Raw genomic sequence first — 14997 nt, forward strand, 5'->3', positions numbered from 1 at the left:
CATTTGTTTTATACATTTACATATTTTCTAGCTATTTTAAGCTGTACAACAGCTAGGCCCGAGCCCTGCCCTTGTCCTTATCATTGTCAACTTATCAGAACAGAGCCCAAGTTGCCATTAAAATAGTTAAGTTTTGGATTTTAATGGCAAAGTGACTAGATTTAGCTTTGTTTCTTTATTAAGTTAACTCACAAATATCTTTGGAACATTTTATGTTTGTTAAATTCAAGCTTTTGTTTTTTAAAGTAACGATCAAGCGGCCAGTGGCAATGAGTTGAGCATGTTTGATCAATATAGCCCTGCCTAAAATTAAATCTATAGACATTAAACACTTGATGCATTTCACAATATTAATTTAAACATTTAACCTAGATAAATGTGCGCTGTTAGAAGCGTGTCCAATCATTTGTGCGTAGAGTGGAAGCTAAAGCACGCTTTGCAGGACATGGAAGTGCCAGCGCAATCACTTGCATTTATTTTCTTAATAACAGTGGAAACCTAAAATACGCCATCATTTCAAGGTAAAAGTAATACATCATTGGGAACTGCAAAAGGTCTATTTTTGTGCATTCACAATACCAACAAAACATTATGCTTTTGTAAAATAGCTAAAAACAAACAAACATATACTTCCTGTTGTCTCTGTCTGCAAGACAACGAAAACCAGATGAGTCCTCTCCAATCTGATTTTGTGGCAACTTGGAACTCTTGCATCTACATTAATATTAGTCTGTTTGTTTCTTATTCCCAGGTCACCATAGCCACCAGAGATCCAGTCCGTATCCAGATCAGATGGTCACTGCAGTCCCCCGGATCCAGTCCAAACCTAGACCAGATGGTGGATCAACACCTACAGCCGAATGTCAGCGGATACCGTGTCAACTAGATGAGCCCCAGAGACAGATCATCAAGAAAGAACTCCTACCCTAAACGGCCACCGGCACAAGGCCATGGGAACCAGATGAGTCCTCCCCAATTTGACTTTGTTGCAATATGGAACTCTTGCATTATTATTATTGACATTTCATTTTATTATTTTAATACTGTAAGGTTGCTTTGACAACTTGTATTGTAAAAAGCGCTGTATAAATAATCTTGACTTGAAAAAATAATCTTGTCTTGAGGAGCGCTTCACAAAAATGATCCAAAACTCAGCAAATATTTGCCTCACAGACATGATAAATTTATCTATAGAATGCTTTAGATTATTACTTTAATTTACTAAAACAAAAGAATTCTTGTGAATTCTTGTGAAAATCGTTATATTATGTTAAAGTTGATGTTTTATTGACGTTTTTTTTTTTTTTTACTCAGATTGATTGATTTCATGAGACATTGTGTTTATTAATTTTTTTGAAACATTCAAATATTTTTTCATGTTTATTTCATGCTGCAAATATTAAAGGAACACTCCTTTTGGAAATAGGCTAATTCTCCAACTCCCCCCGAGTTATTAAAGGGATAGTTCACCCAAAAATGAAAATGTGATGTTTATCTGCTTACCCCCAGGGCATCCAAGATGTAGGTGACTTTGTTTCCTCAGCAGAACACAAATGAAGATTTTTAACAAAAACCAGTGCAGTCTGCCAGCCAAATAATAGAGGTGGATGGGCACCAAACCTTTAAAAGTAAACAAGAACATGCACAGACAAATCCAAATTACACCCTGCGGCTCGTGACGATACATTGATGTCCCAAGACATGAAACGATCGGTTTTTGTGAGAAACTGAACAGTATTTATATCATTTTTTACCTTTGATACACAGCCACGTCCGTCTGTCCTGAGCACGAGCTTTGCATCCGGCTCGTGACATGTGTATGCGCTCTGGCGTAGTATACGCAAACGCCGTAAGGGGAAATCGGTTAAAAGTCCCGGATGAGTTTGCACAAGCAAATGTAATCTTTTAGCTTTAAATCGGTTTGAACAATCAGGATAAGCGCAAGTAATTACCATTTTGAATAGCCGCTATACCCACAGTCTGTGTGCACTGTGTAAACAATGAGTGTCGTATACACGCGACAGATCACTTCCGCCGTTTGCATACTACGTTAGAGCGCGTTCACATGTAACGAGCCGAAAGCTAAACTCGTGCTCAGGAGAGATGGACGTGGCTGTGTATCAAAGGTAAAAAATTATATAAATACTGTTCAGTTTCTCACAAAAAACGATCGTTTCGTGTCTTAGGACATCAGTGTATCGTCACGAGCCGCAGGGTGTAATTTGGATTTGTCTGTGCATGTTTTTCTTTCCTCTAAAGATTTGGTAACCATTGACTGCCATTATTTGACTAACAGACTGCACCGGTTTTTGTTAAAAATCTTTGTTTGTGTTCTGCTGAGGAAACAAAGTCGCCTACATCTTGGATGCCCTGGGGGTAAGCAGATAAACATCAAATTATAATTTTTGGGTGAACTATCCCTTTAAGTTAATTTGTCCTATTTAAAACTTGACTCTTCTGCAGTTATATCGTGTACTAAGACCGGCAGAAAATGTAAAGATGCGATTTTCTAGGCCGATAAGATTAGGAACTACACTCCCATTCCGGTGTAATAGTCAAGGAAGTTTGCTGCCGTAACATGGCCGAAGCAGGTGCAGTAATATCACGCAGCACATCGCAGCACAACGTGACCAACTGCATGATATTACTGCGCCTGCTGCGTCCATATTACGGCAGCAAACTTCCTTGACTATTACACCGGAATGGGAGTGTAGTTCCTAATCATATCGGCCTAGAAAATCGCATCTTTACATTTTCTGCCGGTCTTAGTACACGATATAACTGCAGAAGAGTCAAGTTTTAAATAGGACAAATACCAAAACTCGGTAATTTTTGAACGCAATGCTATTGGTCTAATAGGATTCAATGATCTATGCCAAGCTATGCTAAAAGTGATATTGCCAGAACAGGAGAACGGCTGAATGGATTTCAAAACAGTAAAACTCAACTTATTAACTCGGGGGGAGTTGGAGAATGAGCCTATTTCCAAAAAAAGTGGAGTATTCCTTTAAAAAGGAAAAGATCATTGATTCACATGCTGCTTGATCTGAGGCAAATACAGTTATCTCACTACAAATTAAAGAGCGTAAAAACATATTTATTGTTTGTATTTTATCATAAAATGTACAAAATTTACAGGCTGAGACTTGCGTGCTACAAATAATGAATGAACTTGAAAACATTAAGTATTACTTCCAAGCATTTATAGCGTGAATAAAACACCTTGTGAATACTCACGTAACGTTATGTACTTCAGAAAAATCATCAAGTTAACCGAATTAACCGAAAAAACAAATTTTTTGCATATGGGCCCTGGGCTGACTTGGTACACCACTGTTTTAATGTATTATCTTACGAACACATTCGTTTGTAGTACAAACAGTTTTACTGTTTACTGCACTTTTTTTATTTTTCTCATTATTTCCCTTTAAGCCTCGGCACAATCACAGAAAAGGGTTTGGTTCCACGCTGAAAAATAAACTTGACTGGTTACGCCACATATTAATCTGAGCAATTTACACATATTATGCACACACAGGGTTTCTTTAGAAATAACCAACATTTAATAAATATATGTTTTTCAGTAACAAAAAGTATATGTTACAACAAACTTTGCAATCTCATGCAATGAGACAGACTGCTCCAATGATACTAGACTTTCACTGTGAAGGAATGTTGAGGACTGGGACTTCATCCACAGCAAAGGATGTCCAAAGTCCTTCATGTTTGGACCACATTTGTCAAGTATGAAATTCATAAATTCACAAAGAAAGGCCTACAATGAAATGAGATTGTCTTTGAAAGCTCAACTTTTATAAAACACATGAACTTCCTTTATACTCTTGCAGTCAAGGAGAACAAACTGAAAATTGGTGATTTTGTGCAACAGTTGACTTCCTCTTTCCACAAACATAGTTTCCTGTGAAATAATGACTCATTATGACACATCAACAATGACACGCATGCATTACCATATATAAAAAAATAATTAAAAAAACAAGTACATAAGTAGACTGACATTATTAGCAACACCAAAGCATACAAATAACAAAACAAATCCAATTGAATTGAAAAATTAATGTACAATACAACATTAAAACTAGGCTGAAACTGTTGCCACAAGCAACAATGCTTCTATATAAGCTGTTGATTAAGGTGGCTCAGTTTTGTCAATACTACATGTTGGTAATTCAAGTAAAGTCTTTACGTGCCCATAAAAATCCTCATTTATTGCTTCAAAGTATTCACAGGTTGACAGGACTTTTCAATTTTGGATTGACCTCACTATTTTTGTGTTGTTCAGAAATAAGAGATCAGGCTTGTTGTAGTTTGGCGGGTTTGCTAGAGGGTCATAACCTAAGCGACTCAACATCGGTGCAATGCTGGCCATATCATTCACCACATCAGCAGGGATCTTGCCCACCCATTTAGACAAAGCCTCTGTGTTCACTGGCTTGACTACTTGATCCGTTGAGAGTTCCACCCTGGAGGAGAAAAAGAGATAAGACAGACAATGAATAATCATCTATTTAGGAAACACTGTAGTTAGGAATATGGCAGACAAGGCCTAAGTGCTTGTCTAAGATATCACAAAATTAGATTATGCTGTAAAGTGACCACATCACAAATTGCAGTAAGAACTGACAATTAAAATCAATTTATTCCAGAGGGGGAGTTTCAATGTTTACCACTGGTTCTATTATTACAGGTCTGTGGCCCAATTAGTGCTCACTGGGTCTTTGTAAATGCGTGATGATCAAACAAACACCCCATTTACTTCTAGTTTATTTGTTTTTCCTCTCGTATTACACAGTAGTGAAGTATTTACATAAAGAGCACTAGAGAACTCTTGACAAGGAAATGTAAAGCTGCATGTTTGAGCCATTGTCAGGAAAAGCTCTACATGTAAAAGGAATTTGACAGGGAACTAAGCTGTTTTTCTTTTACATTTTTTAATGATATGTCAGTACCGGAATAAAAATTAAGAATTTGTTTCCTTGTTTTAAGTCAATTGTGGCTACATGGTTAAAATGTGTTCTTGTTTTAAGACTAGGATATAACAACTTTCGCTAGATTTTTCTCCCATTTAGTTTGGAAGTGCAGATGTGCCGATTTTGTGTATCTTTTCTAGCCTCAGACTGTGATTGCATCCAGTCAGAGAGTATCAAATATGTTTGATATTTTGTGCCAATTTTAGAACACATTGTTTTCATTTGTCACGCATCTCCTAGCAACGAAACACACATTTCTGCATCAGTTTGTTGTGTTTGGAGCAACTTGAAAGACTGGAATGTATGAACCTCTGTCATTTACTGTATGCTGCCCAGTTGTTCTCTGTAATGATTTACGAAGTCGGCAAGTGCATGAAGCCTAGTGTTTCAAAAGGAACCATAGGTTTTGAGACTTGTATGGCTTAATAGAACATAAATGTCTCTTACTGAAATATAGTAGAAAACTCGTGAAATATTTCCATTACTTAAAACATTCAAATTGTTTTATACATATTTTGAACTATGGGAGGCAGTGTTGCCAAGTCTGTTTTTCCCGTGGAACTGGGCTACTTTCATGCTGTTGCTGCAGGTTGTTTTTCATGCCTGCGGGTTGAAACAACCCCCCACAAAATGTGTATTTTACTTCCTGGAACGTGATTGGCCTACTTTTGGACTAGTTTTGAGTAGCAATTGGGTGGGGTTTGTTGTGAAAACCTGGCAACTCTGATGGAGGGCACCAATAATTCGATGACATCAAATGGTTGCACTTGGTGAGTTTCTGGTGCTACCTGTTCTTTTTATGGTAACATAACTCAGAAATTAAAATACGGATACAATGACCACAGTTAGTGAAATAGTTTACAGATGGCGATAAATATAAGTGTAGGCTTAAAGCCCCACTAAGTAACTATTTACGACAGCGGTAATGGACAATTCCGACTTCTAACCTGTAGAGGGAGCATTGAGGGAAAAGTTACTTAGTGGGGCTTTAAACCAAATTCCTCACTAGGAGTCTAAACGTTCCCAGACATCAAGTGAAATCTGTGCTGAAAAACTCCTTCAGTGCATGACATGAATCAGCATGTTTACATCCTGCCAGAATGGCATCTAGTGTTTCTTGTCTCTGCCGTTTGTAAGCTCTTTTAGTAGCTGTGGTCTACTAAAAGCCTCAAAGGCATCAGGGTTAAAGTGGAGAGAACAAAGACGCGGATCTTTAGGAAGTTTTGTTCATCCACAGGCTTTTCTCCTCTTCTTATCGCTAGAAAAGCAGTGAAGAATCGCTTCTTTTGCTGGCAATCGACTGAAAATGACAACAACATCCGTACAATATGGCATCCTATCAGTATTTTATTTTCTGAGTGATAAAAATAGCAACAGGTAGTGCCAGTAGCTCCCCGAGTGCAACCATTTGACACCATCGAAATAGTGCCCCCCCATATCAAAATATGTATAAATTGATGTGAAATTCATGTTTTTTCTACTACATATTTTACCCCCCCCCCCCCCATGTATTTTGCCAATTTCTTTCACCATTGCATAAATTAAATAGCCAATATTTGCTTTTTACAGTTTTGTCTTGCTTTTTAAAGAAAAAAAATCTATTACAAAACAACAATTTAAAAATATTTAACACTATAAACATTTTTAACATTCTAGTAGACATTATAGCCTACCAACAAGGCACAATTTAACTTAAAATTAATAAGTTAGTAATATAATATTCTTTGGCCATTTTTAAGACCCCCTTCTTGAATCATGCATGTGTTTGTGATGTACAAATAAATGCAGCCTTGCTGAGCAAAGGAGAATGTTATAATAAATGTATTAATAGAGCTGTAATGATTGTTATCATTTTTTTGTCTTACTTGTTTTATTTTATTTTACAGAACAACAGTAAAATTACAATACTAACATTTATAAATGTTGACTTTTATTTTGTCGGAAACCCGCAAGAAAACCTCAGTACTACTTTTTGCTGACAGCAGCAGATTTATGAATGATTCTCATCACATGGAGATTTTCCTTGCGCTTTGGACTTTGAACCCTGAGTATTGGAGGTTGTGCAGTGCTGTCAGAATAAATACAATTTGTGTGTGTATTAGACAACAATGTTCTGTAGTTTATTTATTAATGGTTTAAGGCCATTTCACGATTTCAGTCATCATACAGTAACCAGCGACAACCACCCCTTTCTCTTTTCATGGACGCCATGTGATGCGCTACTAAACAGTCTCTCGCTGTCGGTGCTTGTAATGATTTTTGCATCTTTCTCGAAGTTTTAAATGCTTCCACACTGCCAACATGTTTTCATTTGATCGTGTCACATCATTGTTTGGTATAATTTATTCAGCCTTTTCGCTTATTCGGCCGAACACTTAAATTTTTTTTTTTTTGCTATTTTCGGCCGAATAATTTTGGTTGCCGAACATTCGGTGCATCCCTATCTAATTTTATATATTCTAATTAGTTTGGCATCCTAAAACACCAGTGTGAATGTAATTTGGACTAAGACAGTATACTATTTGAATTTTTTCCATGTCCCCATGTGTCTTTTTTTTAAATGTCGTAATAATATTGCATTGTGGACTTTATTGATATTATGATGTTATCAATACATAAGATTTTGATATCATTATATCTCTAAAATTAACAAGTTTTGGGACTGAATTCTTAATTTGTGGATATGATATCTGTTTTTTTATCCCTGTATGTCATATGCAGGGATCCATAATAGCATTTTCTTTATCAGCCTTATCCTATATCATCAAAGATGTGAATACAACAAAAAGCAAACATCTCAAAGCATCAAGCTCACTCACTTTGACAGTGAAACTCCACCTGCTTTCCCAATAAGCTGTTCGTGGTGCAGCACGGCGGTGTCCCACGGGAGATCCAGGAACTGAAGGAGCTTGCGCATCACCCGCTCAGGATGCAGGACCAGCTGCTCATAATGCACAGGCAGACAGTTGCCATCCACGGCAGCCAGACACTGGTCATACATCACCTCCACTGCCCGGTTCCACTTCACCAAACAGTCCCGGTAACTCGTCAAGTCAAATCCAGTGATAGTCACCTTGCGAGAAATCATAGAGTGTACGGTGGCCCTGCCATCGCGGAGCATAAGAATAAACTTCGCTTTAGGAAAGAGCTTGGAGAGGTAGGAGAGGGACTTCAGAGCAAAAGGGTCTTTATTGCAGAGCCTCGGAGCGGGTTCTCCGTGCCCCACGATGATCTCCAACAGGAAGGCACGTACAGCTGAATCTAGGACCTCATCGGTGACCCCAGCCTCGTCCAGACGGACTCGTTCACGTGCGGAGTGACTCCACGTGGCCTGCATGGCTAACAGCCGAGGGATGACGCGCGTTTCTTCTCCACACCGAACGAGAGGGTGGGCGTCCAGCATAACCCGCATCAGCGTGGTGCCGCTACGAGGGACTCCGCCAATGAAAATAAGAGGTGTTTCCTCATTGTACTCCTCTGGGAGTTGTAACGGGTCGCTTAGGTTTCGGCCAGCATGGAGATTTACCGCCCACCCGTGTTGTGCAGCACGAGAACGAGTAGTTGGACATTCTATCGTGCTGAGGCCAAGATAAAATACCGTGATGGAGCTGATGACCCCACAGACCAGAAGAACGTTGCACGTTTGCTTTCTCATGACTTATAGTTAGGGAAGAATGTGGTTTGTGGTTATAATGAGGCTGCAAAATGGGTAAAACAGACTTAGCAGAAAGAAGGGGGAGGGAAGGTCAAAAGGGATCTTGGAAAGACAGAGCAAATGCTTTCCAGGAAGGTGAAAGAATGTTGAAAGGCAGCTTGGGTAAAGGTTTTTTGGGGGAGGGAAGGGATGGGCAGATTTTTTCCAGCCAGCAGCTCTTCAGGCCTTTGCTTGGAGCTTCAGTAAATTCAGACTTGGTAGGTCAAGCCTTCTGTTCTCTGTCAGCACCATTGTGCCTGTAAAAAGGGGAAGGAAAAACACTTTCAAAAACAGATTTTGCCAGGTCTGTTTCAGCATTGGCTACTAGGGTGCATCTCATGTTACATTAAATGTCAGATCTAATACCATTACAGTACAACATTACTGTAATAGTATTAGACAATTAGAGATTGCCAATTTGAGTGGTGTAACTTAAGAACTACGTTTGAATTGCAAGCCAAAACACATCCTGTAAAATGTAACTAGAAAAACAATGTAATGCTGTGGAAAGGAAGTTGTGTGTATCTTGGTAGGGATCGTACAGACACTGTAAAATTAAATTCCAGGACTTTCAAGGACTTTTCAAGCACTACTTTTTTGATTTTCAAGGACTTTAAACAGGAATCTCACTTATCGAACAATGTCTTCTATTACAAATTCTATAAAATAAAAAAAAAAACAAATAAAAAATATACAAATAAATAATGGAAAAATTGGCAAAAAATGGTTAAGATCGGTACTTTGGAGTGGGTTTGTGAATCTTTTGCTTTAGATTGAAACTTTTGGAGCGTGGATTGCGGAAATTTTTTTTGGATCAGGACTCAGAGCATGAATTGTAAATCATTTGATTTAAATCAGTAATTTTGTTAATCTTTTTTCTTAAACAGTAGAACTTTGCGTATCACAAATCATCTGATTTAGATTGTGACTAGTGCGAATCATTTGATTTAAACCATTTCATTAACAAAATGATTCACAAACCTGTTCCGATCTGAATCAAATGATTTGCGATACCTAAAGTTCTGATCTGAATCAAATGGTTCACAATCCGCGCTCCGGGTCCTGATCCGGAGTGGGTTCGTCAATCTTTTGATTGAGATCAGAACTTCAGAGCACAGACTGCAAATCATTTGATTCAGATCAGGGCTTCGGTGCAGGTTTGCGAATCATTTGTTTCAGATCAGGATTTTGTGAATCTTTTTTCAGATTTCTTTTTTCTTAAATAGTAGAACTTTTGATTTAGATCATGACTTCAAATCTCATATTACGAATCATTTGATTTGAATCATTCAATTTGGAAAATCAAATGATTTGCAATACCTAAAGTTCTGATCTGAATCAAATGATTCACAATCCACGCTCCGAGTCCTGATCTGAAATTCTGAAGCGGGTTTGTGAATCTTTTGCTTAAGATTGGAACTTTAGAGCGTGGATCACAAATCATTTGATTCAGATCAGGACTTCGGTGCAATTTGCAAATCATTAGTTTCAGATCAGGATTTCAGAGTGATTTTGTGAATCTTTTTTCAGTTTTTTTTTTTCCCTTAAACAGTAGAACTTTGCGTTTCATGAATCTTTTAATTTAGATCAGGACTTCAAATTACATTTTGCAAATAATTTGATTTGAATCATTCAATTCGCAAAATGATTCACAAACCCGTTCCGATCTAAATCAAATGATTTGTGATACCTAAAGTTCTGATCCGAATCAAATGATCCACAATCCGTGCTCCCAGTCCTAATCTGAAATTCTGAACTTTGGAGCGGGTTCGCCAATCTTTTGTTTTAGATCGGAACTTCAGAGCGTGGATTGCGAATAATTTGATTTAGATCGTTACTTTGCAGTGGGTTTGTGAATCTTTTGCTTTAGATTGGAACTTCATAGCGTGAATCGCAAATCATTTGATTCAGATCAGGACTTGTGCAAGTTTGCGAATCATTTGCTTTAGATCAGTATTTTGCAGTGATTTTGTGAATATTTTTTCTGATTGTTTTTTTTCTTAAACAGTAGAACTTTGCTTATCTTTTGATTTAGATCGGGACTTCAAATCGCGCATCATGAATAATTTGATTTGAATCTTTCAATTCGAAAAATGATTCACAAACCGTTCCGATCTGAATCAAATGATTTACAATCCGTGCTCCGAGTCCTGATCTGAAATTCTGAACTTTGAAGCAGGTTTGTAAATCTTCAGAACTTCAGAGCTTAGATCACGAATCATTTGATTCAGATCAGGACTTCCGTGCAGGTTCGCAAATCATTTGTTTCAGGATTTTGAATCGATTTCGTGAATCTTTTTTCTGATTTGTTGATTTGTTTTCTGATTTTTTCTGATTTGTTGATTTGTTTTCTTAAACAGTAGAACTTTGCATTTCACAAATCTTTTGATATAGATCGGGACTTCAAATCGCATATTGCAAACCCATTCCGATCTGAATCAAATGATCTGCGATACCTAAAGTTCTAAATCTACATCAAATGGTTCGCATTTCGCAATACACAATTTGAAGTCCCGATCTGAAACAAATGATTCGCATTTTGCAATACGCGACCTGATCGGAACACTTTGAAACAGTGAATCATTTTGTTCGAAAAAACAAAACACTTTTAATTTGACTTAGCGTAAATGACTTACCCCCGGTTTCACAGACAAGGCTTAAGCCTAGTCCTAGACTAAAATGTAAATCTGAGTTGTTTCAACTAAAATTATATTGCACTGATTGATCCTAAAATATATTAGTGCCTTTGTTTTGTCTCAAGATGCACAACAGTAATGTTTTTATTCTAATCACATTTATGAAAATTGCTTAAATGTCCTAATTGAACTTTGGCCTAATCTTGGCTTAGTCTAAATCCTGTCTGTGAAACCGGGTCTTAATTAATTTGGTTAATCTGTTCCTCTTTTTGCATCTTCGACCATGTTTACAAAAAACTGTCAGTACTACTACTTGCTCAGCTCGATTGTTTACTTAGCTTGACATTTACTGAAATAAGCAAAAAAAAAAAAAAATCCAGATACATTGTCTTTCAATAATTCAAGCACTTTTCTAGTACTTGTTCAGGAATATTGCTATTTTCAAGGGTTTTCCAGACCTTAAATTTCAAAAAGTCTTTAAAGTACTTTAAAGGTCCCATATTGTCAAAATCAAAATTTCCGGGCTTTTTTCATGATAACTGAGGTTAAGCAACAGTTATGTAGCTTAATGCATTCGCTGTTTGAAAAAGAAAAAAACATTAATGATCATTCTGAAATATCTTGTTGAGTATCAGCAGACTAGGCTCTCTCTATGGCTGGGTTTGGCTACAACGATACATGACCGTAGTTACCTGTGATTGGCCTGGCTGTGCGTCACTCAGAAAACAACAGGCCAATCAGAAGAGAGGTTCATGAATATTAATTAGATGGGCCAAAATCGACCTATTTTTGACAGAGCACCTAAAAAAGGAGCTGTAAAAATATATTGAGATGGATTTTGGCACTTATATCGCAAATATATATTCTTAAGGACATCAACAACTAAAATAAACCTCCAGAAATGTGTACAATATGGGACCTTTAAACACCTTGTACAAACCCTGTTGTAGGTGTCATATCTACTTAAGGATTGAGTATCCAGGTCAAAACAGAATAATCTAAAACAGTGGATCTCATCACAAGACAATATTCAATAGTACCCATATGTTGTAATGATAACAGTGCCACATGATTTTAAATTTCATGGACAGAAAGTATTAAAATAATCCGTTTTTAATTAAACTGAAATTAAAACAAGAAATAACATGTCAGTTTAAATGTTGTTTATCTTGATTTTTAGCGGTTGATCACCTAATCAACCAGAACATCTAGTTTCCCCTTTGCATGCATGCGCAGTACATTTTGGTTACACTTCCTACCTCAGTTTTTGAGTGTCACATTAACTTTAAACTTTGGCAAACATAACACCTTTAAGCAACAAAGCATCCTGTTGTGGCAAGTGTCAGTGGTTTTGAGATGCTCATAGGTGTCATTTACGACGCATGCAATGCGTGAAAGTAACACCTGATGTTTTGCACATAATCCGGGCATATACTCTAGGCACATATACTAGATGATTTTTTAAAAACAGATATCTTGAATGTCAACCTTTTTCTTCAACGTGGAAGTAAGCTTATGGGCAAGACTTCCGGTTTATTAACCGCTATAGGGAAATTACGAGAATAACAAGAACATGCAGTAAACGGTTAAATTGTTTGCACTACAAACCACTATATGTAAACATCTTATATGTGAAATATCTTATATATCTTATATATCGTTTAATACTAAATAAACAATAACATGCATTTTAAATGATCCCTTTTGTTTTGGTAAAATAATGAATGTTTTGCAGATTCTGAAAGGGAAACTTTTGACCTCAACTGTGTCCCTCATTTAGAATACACCAACTACATGAACATCTGGGTTAAGAACATGTTTATGTATGTATGCACATGTTGCGGAGTAGACGGGTAAAATCTATAGAATAACAGAAAAAAATGTTTTGTTGCATCTTTTGATCTCAGAATGGGGATGCAAATTATTTTTGGAAAATAATACTGTCAAAAATGCCATTTAAAGCTAAACAGAGACGTTTAAACGGACAGTCTATGGATCAAACCTACTATGCTTGTCCTACATTTAAAGCATAAATTTGATTTAAACTATTTGTCTACATTATATTCACATATGCAGTTTATATGGGACATATTGTGTTACAGTTACAGCATGAAACACCACTTAAACCTATAACATTTTACCTAACATTTACCCATTTTATTTTCACAATTCTGACTTTTTTAAAATCTGCAAATGCAAGTTTAAAATCCTCTAGTTCACACTTTATAACACAATAGCAAGTTTGTCAATTCTTAGGGAAAAAAAACGTGTAGGCTATAAACTCACGATTTTAAGGTGAGGGAAAAATGGAGATGAGGGAGAATGATGAGTTGATTTTTCTTATCAGTCAGAATTTATTTTTATAGAATATATACTATTAATTATTTTATTCCACGGCTTCCATAGGCCGCAATTGGTCTATAATGTGTGCATTAATCCTCCAATTTGTAGTAAATGAGACCTAATGACTGTTGCCAAACAGGTTTTTGCTTGACACTTTATCGGTCTCCCATTGGTCGAACAAAAAGATAGTCCCACCCCAGACTCACGGCATTGGTTGAGCCAGGTGAATCTTATTAAATTAAAGCTAATAATCTATAACTAACTTCTCTGCATATTAATCAGGAACAGAAGATTTTAACATCGAAGTATATATATTTTTTTAGCTACTGCGCTGCTTGTTGGTCTCTCCATCTATCTAGGGACGTGTCTGAAAATGGATTTTACCTAAACAGCATATTTCAACCGCATTTTTGTGTATCACAGCAGAGTTTGAACTTCCAAAATGCTAATGAAAGCATCCTGGCGTTCGTGCAGAAAGAGTACGTTCTATGACATTAAACCGCTGCCGTGTACTTTGTGGGAAACGTGCACGTACTGCTGCAATAATGCAACAAGTCGACAGAGCTGTAACAGATAGATTATAATACGTGGTCGGCTCGACGATCACCACAGTGTATAGTTAAAACAAAGCTGAACGCGTTTTTCAGTTCATATGCATACATTTGCATAGAAGTATGGCTGATGCATTAGCTGCGTGACACGAAGTCACGTTTGTCATGGTTGTAAGGGAAATCGAGGTCTGAATCTACCTGAGATCAAAGTTATCTGCCAGCACGACTGGCGGCCTGCGACAAGGAAACAATATGAGTGAAACACGCTCACGACACGTAAAATAACCCAAACAACTGTTTGAATAGTTCAACAAGAAAACCGAGCGTGTCGGGTCTTACCGTACAGAAAGTACAACTCCACGAATCCTACATTCTCCAGAACCACGTCTGTCTGATGAAATGCAGACGTGATGATCGTGTAAACGGAGCTATAAAGCTCTTACTTTGAGAGTGAGAGTCTTACACCGCGAACACATTTCTCGTGAATCTTCTGTGCATACGTGCGGAATGCACTGTCAAAGCATTTTGACTTCAGCAAAAAGCTGTAAATTACGAGCAGAGATCTTAAATTCATACCACAGTTACCACAGCGCTGAAGAGGAGCTCTCAAATTTCATTGGCTACAGCAAACGTCTATTGCCAATCACCTGGTTTCCATTGGGTTTCTCTTTATGACATGGCACCGCTGTCATAAATTAAACTCATGTCGAATATATATCGTTCTCTGTTCTCCTCAGGAGAACTGTCGACTAGAATACGCTTTTAATTCAACAAAATCATCA

At 37.2% G+C, this 14997-nt stretch overlaps 1 protein-coding gene across 1 annotated transcript; it reads right to left on the bottom strand.

Moving 5' to 3' along the window:
* Positions 1 to 3540: 3540 nt before the first annotated feature.
* On the bottom strand, positions 3541 to 14794 carry tpst1l (tyrosylprotein sulfotransferase 1, like). The gene is made up of 3 exons (XM_073824677.1): positions 14555 to 14794; positions 7811 to 8942; positions 3541 to 4484 (listed from the first exon to the last, which is right to left on the bottom strand). The coding sequence occupies exons 2-3, from the start codon at positions 8644 to 8646 to the stop codon at positions 4265 to 4267; spliced, it is 1056 nt and encodes a 351-aa protein (XP_073680778.1). The 5' UTR covers positions 8647 to 8942; positions 14555 to 14794; the 3' UTR covers positions 3541 to 4264.
* Positions 14795 to 14997: the final 203 nt, after the last annotated feature.

Source organism: Garra rufa, chromosome 19, assembly GCF_049309525.1.
Source record: "Garra rufa chromosome 19, GarRuf1.0, whole genome shotgun sequence".
Classification (NCBI taxonomy): Eukaryota; Metazoa; Chordata; class Actinopteri; order Cypriniformes; family Cyprinidae; genus Garra; species Garra rufa.

What these genes read in the sequence shown, in the direction of transcription:
- tpst1l (XM_073824677.1), bottom strand. Translation starts at nt 8,646, where the DNA reads ATGAGAAAGCAAACGTGCAACGTTCTTCTGGTCTGTGGGGTCATCAGC. An exon ending in GGTGGAGTTTCACTGTCAAA is followed by an intron (nt 4,485 to 7,810) that starts GTGAGTGAGCTT and finishes TTTCTCCTCCAG; the next exon opens with GGTGGAACTCTCAACGGATC.